We start from the raw sequence: 23288 nt of genomic DNA, 5'->3' as shown, positions 1-23288 counted from the left end.
GGACCTATACATACAGCCTCAAAAGAAAGGATCTGAGGAACAACTACAATAAGTCCTTAAAATGAGGACTGGGAGGACTAACAGCTGTGATTTCCTCACAATGGGCCATTAGAAAAGAAACATTAGACCAAGTGACTGCGCTACTTTGAAGGAAGACTGCTATGTGGGTTATAAGGAGCCCTCGGCCGGATGCACTAACATTACAGTAGCACAAAGTAGCTGCAAACTACACACCAACATTTTACAAATGAGATCTTGTGACATGACCTATAAATTCTTAGGTCAGTTTGCAAAACCACTATTCCGGTGGGTCGCAATTTGATCTGCTTCATGAATATAAATGAGGTAAGTTGCAAATTGCAACTTACTCTGATTGGATGTCATCACACGAATGATGGCCTGCTAGACCACCGTTTCTGTGATTACATTTACATTTCATAAACTTTTTTTTTTTTAAATGCGGACAGTTTTCCTTAAATAGAACACTGTTGTTTTTAAAGAATTAAAAGTTTCATTTTTGAACACTTGTTTAAAAATTGGCAGTATCTGAACCTTTGCTATTCCCAACAAACTTTCTTCTTTTTTTAGCATTCACAAAGGTCCCAATAGGGACCCCTTACGAATGAGTTAGCATCTCCTACGACAAGTCAGTAGCTTTCCAATGGTTTCAAATTGCGATTTGGTATCCATTTTTAAATTCATTGGTTATTCGTTCACCACTTACCACAGAATGGGTGGTTTAATTGATAGTAAATAGCCATTCACAGGTCAAAAACCCTATGATTTAGCAAATTGCAAGTTTGGTTTAGCTAAATGGCTTAGTACAGTGGTTCCCAACCTGTGGTCCAGGGACCCATGGGGGTCCGCAAAGCCTCCTCAGGGGGTCCGTGACTGCTTAGAAAATTAACTATTAACAGATTAATAAAGTGTATATAAATAAAGTGGCTAAATGTGCAACTTAAAATTTTTAAACGCAATGTAAATATCAAGGTATGACAAATTGAAGGGTTAAAATTAAATTACTATGCTCAGATTGATTTGTGGAAGCAGTGGAGGTTAATCAAACAGAATATAGTATGGAGGATGTGTGGCTTCAATTGAATTTAGAAAAGCTCGAACCTTCCTCTTGAAATTAAAATTTTTGTGTTTTATTGTATTTGCTCGCAAATTAAATAAAATATGTTATCATTTGTGTATGTGTTTGATGGAATGTTTGTTTCTGTATTTTTGTTATTGTTTTGGGGTTCACATCATCGACAATGTTTGTGCCTGGGTCACCGTCGTCCTATTAATGACTCAGTAGGGGGGGGTCCCTGGATTCCAATAATGATTTAGTGGGGATCCCCGGGTTCCAGCAATTATAAAGTGGGGGTCCACAGAAGTCAAAAGGTTGGGAACCACTGGCTTAGTACATTGGCTCCCGTTTCTCAGGGGAAAACAGATGAGAATAAGAGGGTGATGGAAAAACTTTTGCAAAAAAGAAGTATTCTAAATTACATTGTACCCTCAAAACAGAAGCACACTTATGTAGTTTGCAGCACGTTCATTCCTAGTTTTCGAAACAGCAAATATTTTATTTAGCGAAATAAATTCGAAAAGAGAAATTAGTAGCCTACAGGAAACATTTTAAATCAAACTGGAGTGCCATAAAATGTGAACGTGATACTCTATTTGCAGGGGACTTCAAAATTGCCTCCCTAATCAATATTAATTAGACAATTTGTGATGCACCTATTAGTACAGGTGTCATATTGCAAAATGCATTCCCATTCACAGATCAGTTAGTGTGTAAATTGCACATCTCTGGCTGGCGAATAACAATGTTAGATCTGGCCTCTAGTTGTCATTACATGATTTGTGCAGTAAAGACCCCCGAGTGAAAAACGAAATAACTATTCTCGAATATCAGAAGGGAGCTACTGAAACTGTGATTTGCAGGTGCACTATGGGATTCTGCTGAGCTCAGACTGATGTACAAGAGATGGCGGAGTGCCCTAATGGAGCACAGAGCTTCTTAGAAAATATAAAGGAGAGGAAAGATTGTGCAAAGGGCCGATACACTTGGTAGCAACAGTGCAACTGCAGAGCGAAGCGTGTGAAACTCATTTTGGTGGATTTGGAGGCACCTAGAAGTTACCAAGGGTCTACAGTTAAAGTAGCTCTGTCGTGTACTTGACCTATCTCATCTTTCTACATACCACCCACCCTGTATAGGTGTCTAACACGAGGCTACTTTCAAACACAATAAGGCCCATATTTATACTTTTTTAGCGCCGCATTCACGTTCTTTTTTTTAAGCAAAAACGGCACAAACTTACAAAATATATTGTAAAAAAAACGCAAATGCGACGCTAAAAAAGTATAAATTATGGGCCTTAGTGCCCAGTAGATATCCACTTTCTGTACATAAAATAAGAAACTATAACACACAACACGGAGTATAATAGCATTTTAGGTGCTGAAATATACAATGCAGTCTCTATTAATTATCCTTCTAAAATATCATTGAAATATTTTGAGAAACACTCCAACATTGCACAGAGATACCTCTGCCACCTCTTCAGCACTCTGGCCCAAGCTTTGGAATATCTGCTTATAATTCTTCAGGTAGACATCAGTGAACATGTCGGCTGTCTCTTTGTCTGCTGCAGAAAGGTCCATTTTCATTCCATCTTCAAAAACTTTCTGTTCAAACTCGGTGACCACAGGGCCCGGTTCAATAAGGCTAATCCTATTTGGAAGGAAGGACATAACATTACCACAATGCAAATATGCCCCCTTTCAATTGCACCCAGTACACCATATAATCAAACATATGAACTACTTCATAATAACACACATTAGGTATGTACATTAGTGAGAAATTTTCACAAGGGAAGAGGATAAGCGATTGCTGAGCCAGAAAAAAAATCACTTTATCCCTCAGAAACTCGCTCCAGCCACCTGAAAGCTGGACTATGCAGTGAGCGCTATTCTGTACCAACGGCCAATGGTGGGAGGGCTTCACTGAAGGCACTGAGCTATTCCCAATGGGTGCCATATTTGTTGCATCCAGTCTGCAAAAACATTTTATTCTCAAGAAACAACCTTAAAAAATTAGAGGTTTTTTTCTTGAAACAAAAAAACAATGACAGTGACGCACAAAAAATCTAGTGACCGTCACCCCATCGGAAATATGGCGGGTCTACCATCACTACGAGTAGCCTCTTGGTCAGAGGGTTATGCCAGCTGAGAGGCAGGTTTAAACTTGGAACTTTCTCACCTCTTAATGAGGTGGCATGGAAGCCCCGCTGGTTTATGCCTGGGCGTCCACGCTACCAAATTCGAAATTATGCCCTTAGGCCCTCATTATGACTGGGACAGAAATACTGACTGTGGAAACCACTTACGGAAATATTGATAAGACATAGTCGCTTCAGTGTCATGTGCATGTTTAGTAGTCGGTTCCAAATTGTGGCTGTCAGAATAGAGCATTACATGCGGTTTAAGCCTTCTATTCTACTTTTTGCACTGATCTCTTCATACACATTACTCAACAAAATACTCATAGGTATTTGGCTGGGGGAAAACCCTGGCTCCATGGTCAATTTGCACTTAACTTAGAATTTGAAATTCAGGAATCCAGTAAGAGTAAAAAGGTTTATGCGAATACCCTGGATATTTTCTTGCGTTTAGCAAGTACCCACACCATAGTTAAGGTTATTTTGTTAGAACAGTATTTAGGAACTAACCGTTTTTAAGTCCTCACACCTTGTGGGGAATGATGAAATAATTTCATACCCTTCCAGAACTTTGATAAATGTAAAACATGCAGATACGCTGTGATGTCTTAGCAAACCAGTAATTGAATAATTGCAAACCTTTAATCTTGCTTTCTTTCAAAGGGAGGTGCTGACACCTGTATTATGCTTTCCCTATCAAATTAAGCCACTACGAATGCCCAACCCAAACTTTGCTCATTCAAGCCCATATTTATACTTTTTTTAGCGCCGCATTTTGCGTCGAAAAGCGGCCCAAACTTACAAAATACAATGGTATTTTGTAAGTTTGCACCGCTTTTGAGTCAAAAAATGACGCAAATGCGGCGCTAAAAAAGCATAAATATGGGCGTCAGTCTTTTAACTGTAAAACATTTCAATTATCTTATCAAACGCATTAAAATAGAAGGACAGGAAAGGGGCTAGGTAAAATATAAAACATACTTAACCTAGTCCTTCTTCCCGTTCTTGTGTTGTAATTTAATCCCCAGTTATTGTTATGCTGACAGGTCTCTTAGATCATCTTGAAATCGGAACAGCCCTCAGAAGTCAAGATTTCTAGGCTCAGAGAATGTCTATTGGCTGTGGAACAATGGATGCTGGAGAATCCTCTTTAATGTAAATCTTCAAAAACGAAATATTCACGAGTGTTTTGGAGTAACATCATAACCCCATATCCTCTGAGTCCTATAAAATGTAAGAGCTGCCAACTACATGTACTGAAGTTAAAATCCTCCACATGATCATAGACTCCAACCGCTCTCTTAAATTCCAAGACAAGAAACTGCTGAAAGACTCATTCGACACCACGAGAATTCTACAATAGAATTTATACTTCCCAAGGCTCTCACTTAGAATACAGCTTTTACTGCCCCAGTGGTATTATGGCTAGATAATGCACACTGAGTATACACTGAACTCACTTGCAAAATGAATTGCAAAGCTACAAAGAATTCAGTAGGCTACAGTCAGTTATTACTTAAACCTAAACAGAAAGAACAATTTTAACCCTTCTCTCAATGCTGTATATTGGTTATCAGTGGCACAAAGAATGTCGTTCAGAGCCCTCTGCCGTGCACACAAGACAACCATTGCCTGGGAGCCAACCTTCTTTCAATCCAGACTCAAAATATACAACAACAAAAGAAACCTCAAATCAAGAATGCCCCCACTCTTGATACATCCTCCTTTTCAAGAAACCACTTATGAGGTAGCTGCTTTTCAGTACAGATGTGCAAGCTATGGAATATATTTACAAATAAAACAAGCATTTGCAATGCAACGGGTCTCGCGTTTGCTCATGTTAGAGCATTGATAGCATTGTTAGCTCCTAACCCGACTTTTCACCTATCGTCAAAAGTGCATTTATGTACGTAACCCGAAAAAGTGCAATTAACTATGTAAAGCGCTCGACTTCTGCCAAGCGAAATCGCGCTAGTAAATTAGAGAAAAAGTAGTCCACGAGCCGGACAGAAAACAGCGAGCCTCGCATGTTTTCTGTACTTGGTCGATGCGCTCAAGGAGGGCTAGCCACCGGAAAAGGCATGACTTATGCATGCCTTCGACTAATGAAAGCAAGCAGATTTTATTAGGCAAGCCCACGTACCAATGAAAAACACTGACGTGACGTCAACAGGGCTCCGAGCCCTTTTCTAAACACTAAAGCGTCTCGCAGTGATACGCATGCGCGAGCGCATGCAACGCAGGCTCGACCCTAAAAAAGGACCACCACAATCATCTATCTGGAATTCAGAAGCGAAATAAAGTCTGAGTTTTTCCCATGCTCAGGACCCAAGAAAGGCCATAAACCTAATGTTTTTCTAAATGCAGCTTGTGAATCTATCCTCATACATCTTTGGCTTTCCACGACATGGGTATGACATGCTTACAAGCTGACTCATCAAGACTGGAACACACTTCTGGCCTTCATACGCAGCACCATTGCTCACCTTTTTTCAAAACAAATAAATTACATCTCAACCAACATGCACTTTTGAAGTTTAAACTATAACGGTTGGGAAACTTGGAGTGAATGGCTTAAAAAGCTCTTGGGAGCATTGACAAAAGGGTAAAAAAGTATTGCAGAATGACTGTAACACAATACAACATGTATGCTACAAAAATATGTCTGTCATATCTAGGTAATAAAACCTGGTTCTAATGGTCTTATTGGACTATATTATAGTGAATGGACTATTCAGGTTGTTTGGGGGCATTCTTTACAGAATGTACAGACACTCACCAACCGAAGTGGCATGCTTCATCATCGGGTCATGCTCTTTGATGGGTGGGCACTGCAATACCCAACACGCCCCTCAAATGGGCTCTTTGCCAGAGATCTTTAATCTCTATGTCTGCTTTTTCACCAGACATAAGGATAAATGCTCAAGGGTTGTCAGGTTACATGTTTGGATCCTTATGGGGCTAACCACTTGTATCACAGGAATTTAATGGTTGCATTTGATATTTATACCATAGCAAAGCTGTAAGACTACATTAGCAAATGCTATTTAAAACCGAAACATAATTAGAAATAATTTGGACACACTGGGGGATCTTTGATCAGTCAAAAGTGTGAAGAAACAACCTTGCTGCCTTTCCAGGAGATGAGAGGTTTAGCTGTAGAGAGGGAAGTTAGATTGTAGTCAGCTAGAGGTAAACCTTGGGGTTCGTAATTTATTGGCTGGTCAGTGATTTATAAAGAGTAAATGCAATGCCTTTAATACTAGACTGTGGTTAGGGTCCAATTATTCACTAATCAAGGGCTGAATGTTCCTAACAAGGAGCCGAATCCTTATACCATTCCAATTTTGCTTACATCCATCAAAGATTCTTGGGAATTGGTAGTAATAAAATCATTACTACTATTTTGTGCCACATGGCATACTTCCAGTGACCAAGCATGGATTATCATGCTCCTGCTGTAGAGTAAGAATCACCTGGGAGGTGCAGGCAGGGTAGAAAGTGGATCCCGATCTCCAGCATGTCGAAGTTAGATTAGATAAGGCTGCACTGTGAAAAAGAACAAAACCTCTCCTCCTACATGACTGTATGTCTGGGAAAAAGCTTAGAGCCCAGCAGGGTTGGAGAGATGGTCCCATCTTCTGTGTGATTCCCTGGTGGCAATGGATTGACATACTACAAACAGGTGCTGCATGCAGTCATTGCAAGTTCAAGTGCACATAGGCACCAATATCTTCTTCACTCCCTCCCTCAAGGCACAGTGTGTCTTCCAAACCATATCATTGAAGGATTGAGATGCGGTTCCAGATTGGCAGTCAACAAGATCAATGTTTCCTGACAACTCACTATTAACAAGTTACCCAGACACAGTATGGATGGCACCAAAGATTTTCATAAACTAGGGAAGAGATGGAAATGAGAGAAGAGCGACATCTATAAGGAATGGCAACAGTAGGAAGAGGTGACTCAAAAGAACACATTTTCATAGCACATTTATTCTATTATTTGGGTGCCTAAAGCATTTTGGGTGGATTTTATTTGCTTCCATTAACTATTCCAATTCAGAACCAAAAAAAAACAGAGTGGATGGTCACTGCTTCCGAATGCGGTTCAATGCATGCCTCACCTAAGTTTTACAGATCTATATACAGTATGCTTAAGTGCTGCAAAGGTCTCAGTATGCACTAAACAAAAGGAGAATAGTTACAAAGTTCCTCTGCATTGGAACTCCAATCAGATTGCATGCCATATTTGGCATATTTGGCTCATCAGATTTATGTTGAAGGGGATGCAGAGGAAGGGGTACGATGGCATATATACAGTGGCACCATGTTCAAGTCCAAATTTTTTGCAGGAATGTCCTTGAACAGATCAAATTAATCAGAGCCCTGGATCTACTCATTAACCTAGCACCAGTTCAGACATTTACAGTCCTGCCTAGGTGATTGGCTGTTAACCATATCCCTTGACGGGGTGCCCAAGACCACAGTCTCAATGCTTCCAGGCAAAGGAGGTGAGATCCTATTTTCTTTTTCTTGTTAACATAACAGATTGCTGTGCTATTGACCATCAACATCTGGATGTACTGACCTTGGATGGAGGGGAAAAAGGCATTGTACGCTAGCCAAATTGTTTGCAGTTCCAATTGGCTTATATCGAGAACCTGTTCCTCAGAGACCAGAGGGCTCTGATCTCCTGATGAGCTCCCCACACTACTGTATCCACGGCCAAAGGAGGAGGGATGGCCATTCCGCAATTCAGGTTTGGCTCGTTCCCTCACCAAGCCACTTCCGCAGCAGTGCTGGAGCAGATTACAATGGAGTTCAACTGGTCCTTTTCTTACTGTAGCCAATGTCTCCGGAGGCAACACAGCAGGACCTTCAAGGGCCAATGTGCCTGCATTACTAGGAGAATACAGGAAGTCATCAAACCTAAGTCAAAGGACCTTCAGAACTGGGACTCTAGCACTGTGTTTGAAAGAGAGAACCATTTCCCGGGTGTCGGTAATTCTCTGAAGAGAAGGAAAGGTGTAGAGTAGGGTGGTGTCCAGTTCGAACAGTAGGGATCGTGTTTACTGCAGATGGTGAAATACCACCTCTGGCCATCTGGCTTTAATTAGCCAGTCACCTAGGTATGGAAACATTGGTATGCCTGACTGTAAGAAATTGGGTTATTAGTTGAGAAGGATCGAAGCCGCACTCAAATAATAAACACAGTCCTTGTCACGGTGAACCTCAACCCCTCATCCACCCCAGACATTGCCACAGCGATCGCCGATGGATGTAAAATCACTCACCAAGACCACACCAACAAGCCAGGAGGAGGAACAGCCATCATCCACAAAGAGACCATACAGTGTACCACCATCACCGACAATCACCAACAACACCCCCACTCACCTGGAGCATCTCAACTTCAAACTCCACATTGACAACAAGATAACCATCAGAGGCATCCTCGTATACCGATACCGACCCCCAGGCTAGCGCTCCATCTTCTGCGACACCATCACAGACTTCATCACTCCCCTAGCCTTGGACTCCTAGGACTACATCTTCCTGGGTGACCTAAATTTCCGCATTGATTACCCCAATGACAATAACACCACACGCCTCCTCAACAGTATGAGCAGCCTCAGATTGACCCAGACTGTCCATGACCCCACGCACACCGCAAAACACACGCTGGACCCAGTCTTCACCTCCAGCCACGTCACAAAAGTCACATGGACTCATCACCCCATCGTCCACTTAAGCATCTCCCGCCCCTTCACCACCACCCCCAAGATGACCAGCGCCCCGCACTGCAGGTGGAACACAATCTCAGACACCATGTGGATGGACACCCTCTACACCTTCAAACCCAGTACCGCCACCAACTTTGAACAGGGAGTTAAGAACTTCAACGTCTGGATCACCAATTGCGCCAGCAGCATCGTCCCCATCAAGAGCAACAACCACAGAAAATCCTGCAAAAAGGCCAGCTGGTACATTTAAAAACTCAACACAGCAAAATAGGACAGCAAACAGCTGAAGAGGACCAACCGCACCACCTACAGACTGAACACCTAGAACCTCCTTCCCACCCAGGAAATCACCTCCACCATGAAATCCATCCATTCGGGAGCTGTCACAGACCCATGCCTGCACCACATCTTTTATCTCGGGAACCAAAAGATCGGGCAGGAACTCACCACCCTGTTCAAAACCTTGATCACCACCGCAAGATTTCCCCATGCCTGGAAACACCCTTAAGTCAGACCACTATTCAAAAATCTCTGAGCAGGTCCCAGCAAATTCAAAAACTACCAGCCAATCTTCCTGCTCCCATTTCCTTCGAAGGTACTGGGAATTGTCACCAACAACCAACTAATGACACACCTGGAGCAGAACTGGCTACTCAACGCCTCCCAATCTGGCTTCCCCAGCAAACACAGCACAGAGATTGGCCTAATTGGAACAACCAATGAAATCCAAACCCTTCTCTTCCAAGGAGAAACAGCAGTGCTGATCCTCCTCAACCTTGCGGCAGTCTTCAACACTGTATTCCACCACACAGTGCTCGAAACAACCTAGAGGATCCGCCTGCCACTTTTCACCTACAAACCTAAGGATATCACCTGCAGTATCCCCCAGGGCTTATCCCTCAGACCCACGCTTTTCAAGCATTTATGACTCTGCTGGCCAACATCGTCAGATTCCACGGTTTCAACATAATTTCCTTCACAGACAGCATCCAATTCATCCTCTCACTCACCGACAACCCCACCACCACCAGAACCAGCTTTCACAGATGGATGACAAGCATAGCTGATTTGATGAAGCTGAACCTAGACAAGATGGAAGTACTGATCTTCAGCAACAACAGCAACGCATGGAATGACTCCTGGCGGCCATCAGTCCTAGGACCCTCACACATCCCTCCGCCCTCGCCAGAAACCTCAAAGTCATCATTGACAAAAAGCTCATGAAATCACAGATGAACACTGTCTCCTTCACCTTCTTCCTCACCCTATGCATGCTACGTAAGAACTTGCACACATGACGCACCGTGACACAGGCCCTAGAGGCAAAGCTCTCTAAGTAGGAATTGCTGCATACTTTCTAAAGAGACTTCAGCCTATACAGAACACTGCAGCCAAGGTCATCCTCTATCTTCCCTGCTGAACCCACATCACACCCCATCTTAGGCAACTCCACTGGCTCCCAGTACAGAAGAGATGCCAATTCAAGCTGCTGCCCAAAGCACACAAGGCTGTACACAACCAAGGTCCCACCTATATCAACCACTGCCTGAACTGCTACCAACCGTCGAGGAGTCTATGCTCTGCTTCCCTATCCCTTGCCCATACTCCCTGCATCTATCATAGCAGAAGTGTAGGGTGCTCCTTCTGCCACATCGCAGCAAAGACCTGTAACTGCCTTCCCTCACAACTCCGGACAATCACTTCACTTCTGGAATTCTGAAGGGCCCTCCAGACCTTGCTGTTCGAATGAGCCTCTGGGACCTGCAAGCGCCTGGATACCCTTTCAGGTGAATGGCCCTGCTTAATGAATCCTGATTGACTGACTGACAATAAGTCACTAAATTAACCTGTGCTTGACCCTCTAGTACATGGGTACTCACAAACGTTTTCTCGGGGGCCAAAATTGCAGTATGGTTTGCGGCCAAGGGCCGCACTGAAGTGACAGCGGGGGAGGGGAGGGGAGGGGAGGGGGGGCTTAGAGGGGGCAGGGCTTAGAGGGGGAACAACCACCCCGCCCCCTTTTTCAAAACATTGTAACACACACAGCGCCATCTGCACACAGCGCCATCAGCACTCACCCCTACCCCAGTAACACACACAGCGCCATCTGCACACAGCGCCATCTGCTCTCACCCCTACCCCAGTAACACACACACAGCGCACACACACAGCGCCATCTGCTCTCACCCCTACCCCAGTAACACACACTGCGCCATCTGCACACAGCGCCATCTGCTCTCACCCCTACCCCAGTAACACACACTGCGCCATCTGCACACAGCGCCCTCTGCACACAGCGCCATCAGCACTCACCCCTACCCCAGTAACACACACAGCGCCATCTGCACACAGCGCCATCTGCTCTCACCCCTACCCCAGTAACACACACACAGCGCACACACACAGCGCCATCTGCTCTCACCCCTACCCCAGTAACACACACTGCGCCATCTGCACACAGCACCATCTGCTCTCACCCCTACCCCAGTAACACACACTGCGCCATCTGCACACAGCACCATCTGCTCTCACCCCTACCCCAGTAACACACACTGCGCCATCTGCACACAGCGCCATCAGCACTCACCCCTTCCCCAGTAACACACACAGCGCCATCTGCACACAGCGCCATCTGCTCTCACCCCTACCCCAGTAACACACACACAGCGCACACACACAGCACCATCTGCTCTCACCCCTACCCCAGTAACACACACTGCGCCATCTGCCCACAGCGCCATCTGCTCTCACCCCTACCCCAGTAACACACACTGCGCCATCTGCACACAGCGCCATCTGCACACAGCGCCATCAGCACTCACCCCTACCCCAGTAACACACACAGCGCCATCTGCACACAGCGCCATCTGCTCTCACCCCTACCCCAGTAACACACACACAGCGCACACACACAGCGCCATCTGCTCTCACCCCTACCCCAGTAACACACACTGCGCCATCTGCACACAGCGCCATCTGTTCTCACCCCTACCCCAGTAACACACACTGCGCCATCTGCACACAGCGCCAACAGCTTGACACAAATGTCAGTCAGCACCTATGTTCCTTAACTAATGTTATGCTTAATTTATTAATTTCATGATTTGGAACTCCTAGGAGGTCCACATTAAAAACAAACGAAAAATAAGACATCACAATGAGGAAAATCAATAACAGACGAGACAAGATACAATAAAATGTAAGAATTATTACAAAGTGCAACACTATTAAAACTTCAAATATTCACTAAAATGGTCAATATACATTTAAAAATGCTCTAAATAAGTTAAAAATCTGAAATCAAACCATTTCATTTGGGTTGTTATATAGCAACGTTACTCAAAGTACGGCTCGCGGGCCGCCAAGGTAGGTCCGTGGGGCCGCTGGCGGCCCACGGGCCGTACTTTGAGTAACGTCGCTCTAGTAGCTCGGCACAAAAAGAGCCAGGCATAACTTAGACCATGGTACTCGCAAACATTTGCCCAGGTCCCAAAACGTTCTGTCTGTGGTGTGACACAGGGCCACATTGATGCCAGGAGGATGGTGGTCGGGGCATGGGAAGTGTAAGGTGGGTGTAGAGGAAGCAATGCATGTGCACCTAGTGGTTGAATTGCAACTGGGAGCAAGCCTGACTTCCCCACTTAACCAAATTGTGTGATCGTAGGCAACTTTTTTATTTCATTTTGCCTACTAGCATTGTTGTAATAGTGGGGGGGGGGGAAGAAATGAATGTTTCGAAATTTATGTTTGAAAACTGTCACAAAACAAATCACAGTGCACTTTTATCATCTGATGTACTAAGGTGAAACACTTCTGCATGTTAATGAAACACAATTTTTTGAATTTTGAAGGGAGTTTATCATATTTTTACACGTTAGTAAGATGTCTAAAAATGAAGGTGTTCTTCAAGTTAAGTCGTGCAGGACAGGTTCTATGCATTTTGTTTTTAATTTCCGTTCAACTGTAAATAAATGATTGCCGTTTATTTAATATCTTTATGAGTTTTAGTGCTTTTTAAAGTAAACAGCAGCCTAGTGCTGCTGTTTAACAAGGGGCCTCATGTAAAGTTCAGGAGGGCCTCATGCGGCCCCTGGGCCATACTTTGAGTATCACTGACTTAGACGCAATGGGTAAAGTATTGATACATCAAACAAACAGTAATAAAGTGAAAATATAACATAAGAAAAAGCCCAGTTTAGAAACCTAGAATACATTTTAATCAATAAAATGACACCAGAACAAATGAAATCCAATCATTAGAACCAGAGTTATGAATTTGTAAGTTTGTCATAGTAAAAAGGTAAGGCTGACCCCATGGGAGTGCGGATCGGATACAAGGGGTGGATTGGGCCTTTTCTCGGCTTACCTTCTGTCTTACAAAAATTGTTGAAGGTTTCCTGGAGAAGGTAGAGTCTTCAGTGGGACGAGGCAGCAGGCTGAGTCCAAAAAGGGGTCACCATCATTGGGGAGTTGCTCGACAAGGTTACGGTGAAGATTTCTACCTTTGGAATTAGAAGATTTTTCAGAGGTAGGATCAGTTCAGCGAGATAAGGCTGTAGACTGTAGCCAAAAAGGGTTTCATGATGCCAGATACCTTCATTGAGAGGTCCATCTGAAAGGGATTTGCTGCTGCAAAGAAGAACATAGCGGGAGCTGTGGCAAAGTCAACCCCACCAGAGATGCACCTCCATCGTATCAACTTGCAGATAAGTCCCATTCTCCTGTTGGTTCTCAGTTCTTGAAAATGTTTCTAAATTCCAACTTTTAGAGTTAGGCATGAGGCAGTGCCACCAACACCACTTCCAAGGGTCAAAGACCTGAGGGCACCACTACGGAGGTTAGGGCTCACTCCAGCAGAGGCAGGTACAGGGTTCAAGTGTTCAGGAGCTTGTTGTGCCCTGTAGCTCACACAGGAGGCCAGCCAACTAGCCCTTGAACACAATCGCTATCTCAACTTATGGACATGTTGCAAATCTATGGAGAGGCCTCCAGCTTATTAGTAAATTGAATAAAGACTACATACTTCCTGGTCCCTGGAGACCACTCCAACTATCAGCACTGCATGCCTGTGAGCCAGGACACTGATCATCCTAGATATTTGTTCATTAAGGCGACCCTCGATAAACAGCGGGTGTGGGCCATGGTCCTCGCACCACTGCTCACTGGACTAAAACACGGCACTAACACACAGAATGCATTGCTGCTTAATGTAGCAGGCAGGAAGGCCAAAGTATAAAATTATCTCTTTCTCTCCCCCAGGTATTTTACACCCTGCAAAATATACCCCACAAACAATCCTTTTTTCAATCCATACGCACTCTGCTACTGCTATTTCTGTAGGCAGAAGAGCAACCATGCATCTCATGCAGGAAATGTGTCCTTCCACTGAATAAAGGAGATCTGGACATAATGGACATTCCATTATTCTACTGGGCAAGTCACAACCTTCCCATAAATGATTGGTTCTTTAACCGGGATGACCCAATGGCAGGGGTGGATTTACAATGCATTGAACAACAGAGCATGCTGCGGCTGCTGTACGGGCCAAGCATACACTCAGTCCTCCCACCTGATCACTGCAAAAACCCTGGTGTGTTGGCACCACGCCCTCTGGCGGATCCACTAGGACAGGGTCCCGACAGCCAAAACACCACTCTTGGAGGGTTCTTGGTTGGATCACACCGTTAAGCTAAAAGGCTTCAAGCTTTGGGATTTATTATTTGTTTTTGCAATTTTATTTAGCGCGGACATGCCCCAAAGGCATTAGAGTGCTTTACAAAACACAGAATACAGGGTTACAGAGGGTTACAATAATAGTAGTTGAACTCGGATGTTTACATCATTATATGTATACAGGAGTTACCACAAGAGACAGTTACATCAATAGAGCAGTGGACACAAACAGTTAAATGAAGGCAGAACAGGGCGCATTGGAGAAAGTAAATAAGTCTGGTCAAGTGTGAATTAACCAAGATGTCTCTCAAATAGAGGGAGCTTGTGTACTTTTTGGAGGTTGCTAGGCAGGTGGTTAGACGGAGTGAGGGAGGCAGAGATTTTCAGATTCTAGTTGCGCTGCCAGAGAAGGACTGATTCATGTATTGTTCTCGTCTGAAGGTGGGGTTTCCAGGAGCAGGGATTGGGCATTTCTGCAACCCCTATTTGGTCTGGAGATTTTCAGTTTCTCATTTAGATAGAAGGGTGGGGAGGAGAGAAGCGCTTGGTGGGTGATACAAGCTGTTTTGAATTGGGCACGCGCTTCAATGGAGAGCCATTAGAGGGTTAAGCAGGGCAGGGGAGATGTGGTCAAAGTTCTGGAGACCTAAAAGGAAGCATGCTGTGGCATGTAGTGTTGCTCTCAGTGGTCCTAAGTGAACTGTGGTAATGCCTGAGAGAAGGGCAATTCCATAGTCTAGTCTAGAGGGAACGAGAGACTGCCCCACTGTTTTGAGGTCTTGTTCCGGAATCATTTGTCTGATGCCCCAAAGCTGCCTAAGGTGATGTTGTGTGCGGTTGGGCATGGTGCTATGTGGCTGTGAAGATTAAGACCATTGTCCAGGATGATGCTGAGTGATTTGGCACTCGTGACAATGGCATGGCAGCCTATTAAAATTGGAAAGCTGGCCATCCAATCTTGTACAGGGGTTTTAGCTTTCGGAGGTGAGATCAAAAGAAATTCTGTTTAGTTAAGTTGAGTTTTAAATGGTGGTTGGACATATAGTTTTGAATCTTTAAGAGTGTTTATGAAAGAAGTGCAACATCCTCGAGGGATGAGATTTTCAAGTATATTTGGGTATCTTCGGCACAGAGGTGGAAGAGAATCCTAGAGTTTCTGAGAATCACACGCAGTAGTTCTAGGTAGGGGTTGAAGAGGGTTGGGAATAGAATCGAACCTTGGTGGACACCTCGGTGAACACTGACTGGTCTTGAGAATGAGTTGCCTATTTTCACAATTTGGGAATGGTTGAATAGGTAAGAAGAAAACCAGTTGAGAACCGTAACTCCATATTCCATGCGTACTTCAAGAATACGAAGGAAGTCATGATGGTTGACAGTGTTGAATGTGGTGGGTGAATCCAGGAGGCAGGAGTTGCCGGAGTCAAGGATTCTAAGGGAGTCATTGACTATTTGGAAGATTGCAGTCTCTGTACTGTGACCTTGGAGGAAACTTGATTGGAGAGTGTCTAGGAGATTGTCTGTTTGGATGTGTGAAGCCATTTGGGACACTGCACAGCTTTTGATGACTTTGCCTAAAAATGGGAGTGTGAAGAGTGGGCGGTAGTTCTGCAGCTTCTCTGGATCAAGAGTTTCGTTTTTTAAAAGAGTGGGGTGATTTGATTCATTTTTAGCCATTCAGAGAAGAGGCCCTGATTGAGAGAGAAATTGACCAAGGTGGGCCATATGGGGAGTAGGTTTGTGGCAAGAGATTTGCTTATAGATCCTGGAATAGCATCCTGAAAATGGTTTGAGGGTTTTATTTTGGAGATAGTTCGTAGTAGGTCCTGCTCGGAGACTGGAGAGAAATATGATGATGATTGTATTGCTTTGCACAGTAGGTACTCAACCGTTTCAAGGGAATGTTAATGTCTCAAATTTTTTTAATCAAAGAAATCCACAAAGTCATAGCAACGGCCCATGTATGGCTTAGGAGTCTAAGTGATAGCTGGGTTAGTAGACTGTGCAATAACCTTGAACAGGTGATTCAGTCTATTCTTTGCGAACTTCACAAGGGCTTTGATACAGGAGGATTTGGTCTTTATATTGTTTACTCACTTTGCAACGCTTAGTCATACTCAGGAAGGATGGCGCTTTTCTCCATCCTTTCTCATATATTATGATAAGCTTTCGTTCTTCATAAAGCTCTGTAGAGAACCAGGGCCTAGAGAGATCTAAATGGCATATCCAGGCTGAAAAATATTTAGGAAGGGAGTCGCATCTACCCCCTCACCTACCTGGTAGAGTCCTACAGAAAGCACCACACACAATTTTATTGCTATCTGGAGTTGCAACACCCACTAGAAGCACACAAAGGTTCTCTACTCGAACTCCTTCTTCATAACTCCTCAGGGTCAAAGGTCACACTATCTGCTATCAGGACTAAGACTTTACCAACGCCATGATAGCACTTCAAGACAGGCGGGTGCAAAACGTTTGTCATTTGTACAAGGCTGATTGGACAGAAGCAAAGATGGCCCCAAGGACACTGGTGATATCCACTAAACTCTGCTTTATTCAACTGAAGTACTTACATAGGGTTATTCAACTGAAGTACTTACATAGGGTCTACTGTAGTCCAATGAGGCTGAGTAAAAGTAAGCAGGGTCTAGACCCCAACTGCCTTAGATGTAAAACAGAATTGGGAACCTTTTTTCACACACCGTGGACATAGGTGATAGGCAGGACCATTGATGCAGACCCTAGAATGACACTTTTGATTCTCATGGATGAATCGGCGGGAAAGCAGGCCACTAGAACCTTGGTGGTGATTGGACTCTTACTGTCTAAACAAGATATAGCACAACACTGGTACTCTGCTAGAGCACCACCTACAAAAGAGTGCATCTACAGGATCAAATGGGCATGCCAGAGCCGAAAAACATTTGACAAGTCTAGGGGTTGTTCTCAAGAACACACGAAAATGTGAGGCATGTTGTTAAACAATTCTACCATAGCAGATGTCTAGATGTTACTTCTTTCTTCTTGGTACATGTAATGTTTTGATTGCTTTGTACTACTTCCAACAGTGTTGTGATGCCAGTTTCTTGGTTAGTTATGAATTTCAAATAAAATCATTATAGTAAAAAAAATCGAGGTCAGAAACAGAGGGCAATAATCTGCCCGTGACCCTGTCTTGAAGGCCGGGACCAACAAAGACCTACAGAGATGAGCTGAAACCACTATCATCACCTTCTTGAAAGCTTGAAGTGCAGAAGTTAACCAAAACAAGAGCTCTGCAAACTGATCATGTGTAGAACCCAATATAAAATCCAGATAGCTCCAATGCGACCACCAGATCCAGTTGTGGAATTATGCACCCTGCAGATCAAGTGACACCCTCTGGTCTCCAACATGCAACACCAGCAACATTTGAGCGAGGGTGAATATCTTGAAGTTTTCCTTTTTGAGTAAGAAGTTAAATTCTTTGAAGTCCAGGATCAGGCACCACACTTCTCGGAAACACGTAAGTAATGAGTAGCATTCTTTGCCCCCTTTCTGCTCTGGCACTCACTCCAAAACTCATTTTTGTATGAGTACTGCTACCTCTTGCTGAGGAATGACAAGATGATTAAAAGAGGAGCGGCAGATGGAGGGAAAGGGGTTTTGAGCCTAGGAGAAGGGAAGAGTTTAATATCTTTGTACAATTAGGAGCCTTCAGGTTTGGGGAAAGGAGGTCACCTGCCCCCAGAGCCTCCAAGTGGTTTTTGGGGGAGTGAACTATGTCTGCTTTCCTGTTGGTGCAGGGAAGAGGGAAGAAGAGGAGACTTGCTGGGTGGATTTTGCTGCTGCTGGGAATGGGGCTGGTAAGGTTGCCATTGGTGAAAGGAAAATCATCTGGAAAAGCCACGAGAATGGCAAAATTGACACTAATCCCTTGGAGGTTGCATTTGAAGTTCGAAGAAGCAGGTTGTAGTTTTTCTGGCTTAAAATCTTTCCAGTGCCAAGTCTACCTTATCTTCCAACAAGTGCAGGAGGTCCATGAGATTGGTCTGGACATCAAGGGAGAAAGCAGAAGTGTGTAACCAGACATTTTTACAAATGGAGAGAGAAGTACCCATGGCCCTAGCTAATGAATCCACAGTGTGCAGGAGAGATGTTATTGTGTGACATGATGTGTTCTCACCATCTTTGTCCACCTCTTGGAAGTGCGCCTTCATCTCCTCTGTCACATGAGGCACAACCATCTGAGCCATACCCATAGGGCATGGGTGTAGCGCGCTAGAAAGCAGGTTGTGTTTAGGGACTTTAATCTCATGCTTATAGTGGAAAAAATATTTTCCCTGCAGGAGATTAGACTCTGTCTGAGGAAACTGTTAGTCAAAGCCAACTGTCTGGATGAGCATGACATTTGGATAACCAATCAATCAGGCAAGGTACGGGAAGAGAGGAACAGAGGGGCAGGGTAATAGCGTTGTGCCACAAGTTAGTTAACCACTGGGTCAAAAGTTGCTTCTTCCCAGGCCGCCAGGACTGGATCCAGCAGAGCCTCATTGAAGGGCAGTAAAGGCACAGCAGTTGGCACTGGTGCGAAAGGACTTCTGTGAGGACGTTAGTTTTGACCTTCAGTGTAGGAAGTTGTAGCTCTAGGACCTCAGCTGCCTTCTTCATTACTGAATGGAAGCACATCACTTCCAGTGTGAGGTGCCCTGTTGGTAGGTCTATTTCCATCTCTGGAGAGGTATCTAAACCCTGTGTGCAAAAGGCAGGCCAGCAAATTCTTGTTCCTAGTCATTGCCTGCAAAACTTGTTCTGATGTGCAACTTCAGGGATTGGTACTGGAGGTGAAGTGGGGATCAGTAATGGACACGTGTCCTTCATAATGCATATGGGGTTTAACCCTCAATCTTTTGGAAGGAGACATATGGTACTGCACTTGCTAGAAAAAAATTGTCTGTGAGAGCATTGATCGTCTCTGAGGGAGCTAGCATCTCCGGATGCATGTTGAAAGTAGAGAAAAAAAGGAAACTGACATTGTTGCACCTGGATGGCCGTTATATGGCTTTGGTGATATCATCGGATCCCACCCCCAGAGTCGATACAAAGCCAGCACTCCCTACTGACAATGTGAAAGCTTTGAAGTTTTTGGATCCAGTCTGACACCTTGGTTTATTCTACAGGTGAGGAATATGCTGGTAGAATTATCCATCAGAAGCAGCTGAACAATCCCCATCTAAACATGTGGTGGTCTAAGTTGTGAAATATAAAAGCCATGGAAAAATGGACAGCTTTAATTAGAGACAATGCATACCTTTTTTTAAATGTACCGTTATTAAAACTATTGGAAGCCAGAGAGGAGGTCTGGAGCATATGACTATGAGCTAACACAGGTCTGGTTTGTGTAGACCTGGCCCCTCTATATCATCTGGAGATTAAGAAAATGAAGAGGAGGCCATCATACGGAATGACTAATCATAAAACTGTACAAAGTTATAGCCAAGGTGGAAAGTTATGAGAACTACATAAGATGATTAACACAGTCAATATCTGATATCCAATGTTCAGCTATTGTGTGTCTTAACTGTTATGTTAAATATGCTTACGTGATCATTTCTGTTGTTTTCTATTGGCATAAAACGTGAGGTGGTATCACTTTCTACGTACCATGTTTTGAAAACCTTTAAATAAAATATGGAAAAAAGAGGCCCGCCTCATCCTGGGGACTGGTTGAGAACTTGTGAAATTGCCAGTGTTTTTTCAATCTAAATAGTTTCCTTTTAAGTAATTTTTCGGCTCTTTATAGTAAGTCTTGTTTTTTTCCTCTCTGCCATTGTCAAGACTATTGGAGCATTAATAGTTGGACCAGAGAACCTAGGAAGACTCCTGCTACAGAGAAAAGACCTGAAAGAATCCTTTCATTGCAAATGTCTAATAGGTATGGAAAGGACAGCCACTGTAAAATCTGCAAAAATGCCCAGAGCTCAGAGCTGTTGCAAAGTAGTTTAAGTTTTACAGACTTTTTGAAGAGAACAATAAGGGCCAGTAGGAAATTTCACTGAGATTTAGGGAATGAACCATATAAAATGTCCTGAGAAGCAAGCACTTAAGGATTATTTAAAATGTCAACGAGTCAGACACCACAAAGCTGAATTAGTATTTCAAAGAAAAATGCCTGACTGAAACTATGGACCTGATAGACCCAGGCCCATGATAATTTGCCTTTTGGCCTTGTGAGACCAAAATGGGTATAAAAGTCAAGATGGATGTATATGAGAATAGTGCTTTACTTGACTTTAACTCTCAATTAGCATTCTATATATCTGCTCTATGAGGAGGAAAAATCTACAAAATCTACAACTAGAACAATTATAAAGATGATGTGTAGTTTAAAAGCATAACATTGATGAGTACATGGCCGACAAGAAAGAAAAATAAAGTCTGTAATGGAAGAAATGCATAATTTACCAAGAAATTAAAATCAGCCCTTAACTGAACAAATGCATAATTAATAAACAAAACACAACGGTATGCTTTCCCATTTTCAGCATTTAAACCTACAACTATACCTCATTTGCCATAGCTCTAACCCATGGAAGTACAAAATTATCAGTTGGGTGGTATGCATATTGGAGTTGCTAGAGATTTTAATAGAAATAAATATATTAAAACAATAACTCATATGAGTGAATTATAGGCCTAAATAACACTGCGTACTAAACATGAATTTTCTTTTCCAAAACCTGCACAACATGCGCTCTACAGAAATTGCTAATGCTAACATTTCTAAATGCTATAGCTCAGCTAAAATTGGTTTTCTTGACCTCTGTCATGGCTGTTCGCATAACGTTTCATGACACAAACTTCCTATTCTAACAAAGAAGTAATATGGTTCTTTATAAGTACTTGACCTGATCTGGAATTGCTATTTTTCTTAACTAATCTTATACTTGTTTCTTTATGAATAGGCTTCTAGTGTGAAGACGCATGAGAATGGAAATGACGTTTTGTTACTATGTATAAAACTTACATGAATGTTCTGTTTTTCAGAAACCAATGCAGATTAGAACTTTGGTCGATGTTTCAAAGATGTTAATAGCTTAGTCAAATGTATCATGTGTTTAGAATGCTCTTTGTTAGAATCTACTATCTCAACGGAAACTGTCCATGTCCCACAGAACCCTTGCTTCTTGATTGCACAGAAGAAGAATTTGATCCATGAAATTCTCAAAACCTTTGTATGATTGTATTCTGTACAAAAGGGGTCCCAGGGAAACAACAGATACGACATATTCAACTTATTCTCACACACGCTGTCTTGCTCTCATTTGTGTCCTTGCCTGGCTTGGAGAGAGACTTATACTAGCAGAGTTTGTGGGTAGACAGACTGTCCGACGCTGTTCCTTTTTGCTATTTCATACTTTATTCCTGATAATTTCTAACTTGAACTACTCTCTTCTATTGAGCTTTTTATGTACACTGAGTGAGAAAACTCTTAATGAGTTTTTCAGCTAACAATTCTTACTAATTTAGAAATTAGACTAGAGGTTAGATTTATGGGACTTGCTTTACGCTATGTTCTGTAATTTGTACTTAATTTGATAAAGTAAAAGATTTAACAACTAATGATTAGTAAACTCCTATAAATCAATCCAAACTCTCATTATTGACTAAAAAAATCTAAAGGTAATGCAAGTAAAATATATTAATTGTTTTTGGTGTGCAGCTTCTTCCTTTCTCACTTATCACAAAGATCCATAACCATGTGGCCCAAGAGTTGCGGAGACTATAAGTAAGATAATTTATAGGTTACTTCAAGCTCACAATATTGTTAGAACCTATGGGTCCATGTGAACCATATATAAGTTTAGCATGCTAGCTTGTGCCCCACTTGCAAGTAGAACCCCATCTGCTATCTGCAATGATAAAAGGTCCATGGTCATCCCAGAGTGGGCTAAGCTGGAACAATGGTAGGACTACCTTACCAATGTCATCTGTCTGTTCAATGTAAATTTTCAGATAGTTTCACCTTGTGGAGATCATAATATCAGTCCTAAAGAAAAGAGAATAGACCTTCCCACCATTCTGTAGTCCCATATCATTGGTAAGTGCCTGTTTTGAAACATGTGTGAAAGATTTTGCTGCCACAAATTCAAAAGCAGATATTGAAAAAAAAGAATTTAGCAACTTTTCAAGCAAGATTTAGGTATCCTTTGGGAACAATCATTTAAGTTGTAGTTAATCTTGAAGTGCCATATTTACAGTTTGATGGACAAGGTGCTAGGTAACACATGACATCTGTAAACGTTATGATGGAGTCCCTGTCTGCCAAAATCTAAGTTAGGCCCTTAGGGCCTTTCTTAAATCTATAAAGGACTTAGGGCCTTAGTTAGAATTTGGTGGATGGGATACTCCGTCATAATTGTGGCGGATATCCCTTCTGATGTATTACAAGTGCATTATAGCCTGCAGCACTGGTACTTGTAATATGGGGGACGAGATACCCCCATGATTTGAAAGTGTATCCCATCTGCTACATTCTAAACATGGCCCTAAATCCTATATTAACTTCTGAAAAGCCTTTGGCTTGGCCTAGTGGTCTAAGCCATAGGAATTGTAGGCAGAACTAGCATTACACATATGGTGTTCAGATTCATTTAAGACTTTTGTAA

General features: G+C 43.0%; 1 protein-coding gene across 1 annotated transcript in view; it reads right to left on the bottom strand.

Annotated features, from left to right (window-relative positions):
* LOC138293254 (retinol dehydrogenase 8-like) overlaps nucleotides 1-23288 on the bottom strand; it is an 88295-nt gene that overhangs the window by 2229 nt on the left and 62778 nt on the right. Inside the window, exon 5 of the mRNA XM_069232378.1 lies at nucleotides 2548-2731. Coding sequence (XP_069088479.1) covers nucleotides 2548-2731 — 184 coding nt within the window. The remainder of the gene's footprint in view (nucleotides 1-2547; nucleotides 2732-23288) is intronic.

Source organism: Pleurodeles waltl, chromosome 4_2 (genome assembly GCF_031143425.1).
Source record: "Pleurodeles waltl isolate 20211129_DDA chromosome 4_2, aPleWal1.hap1.20221129, whole genome shotgun sequence".
Taxonomy (NCBI): domain Eukaryota; kingdom Metazoa; phylum Chordata; class Amphibia; order Caudata; family Salamandridae; genus Pleurodeles; species Pleurodeles waltl.
This window is presented reverse-complemented; position numbering and strand designations above follow the sequence as displayed.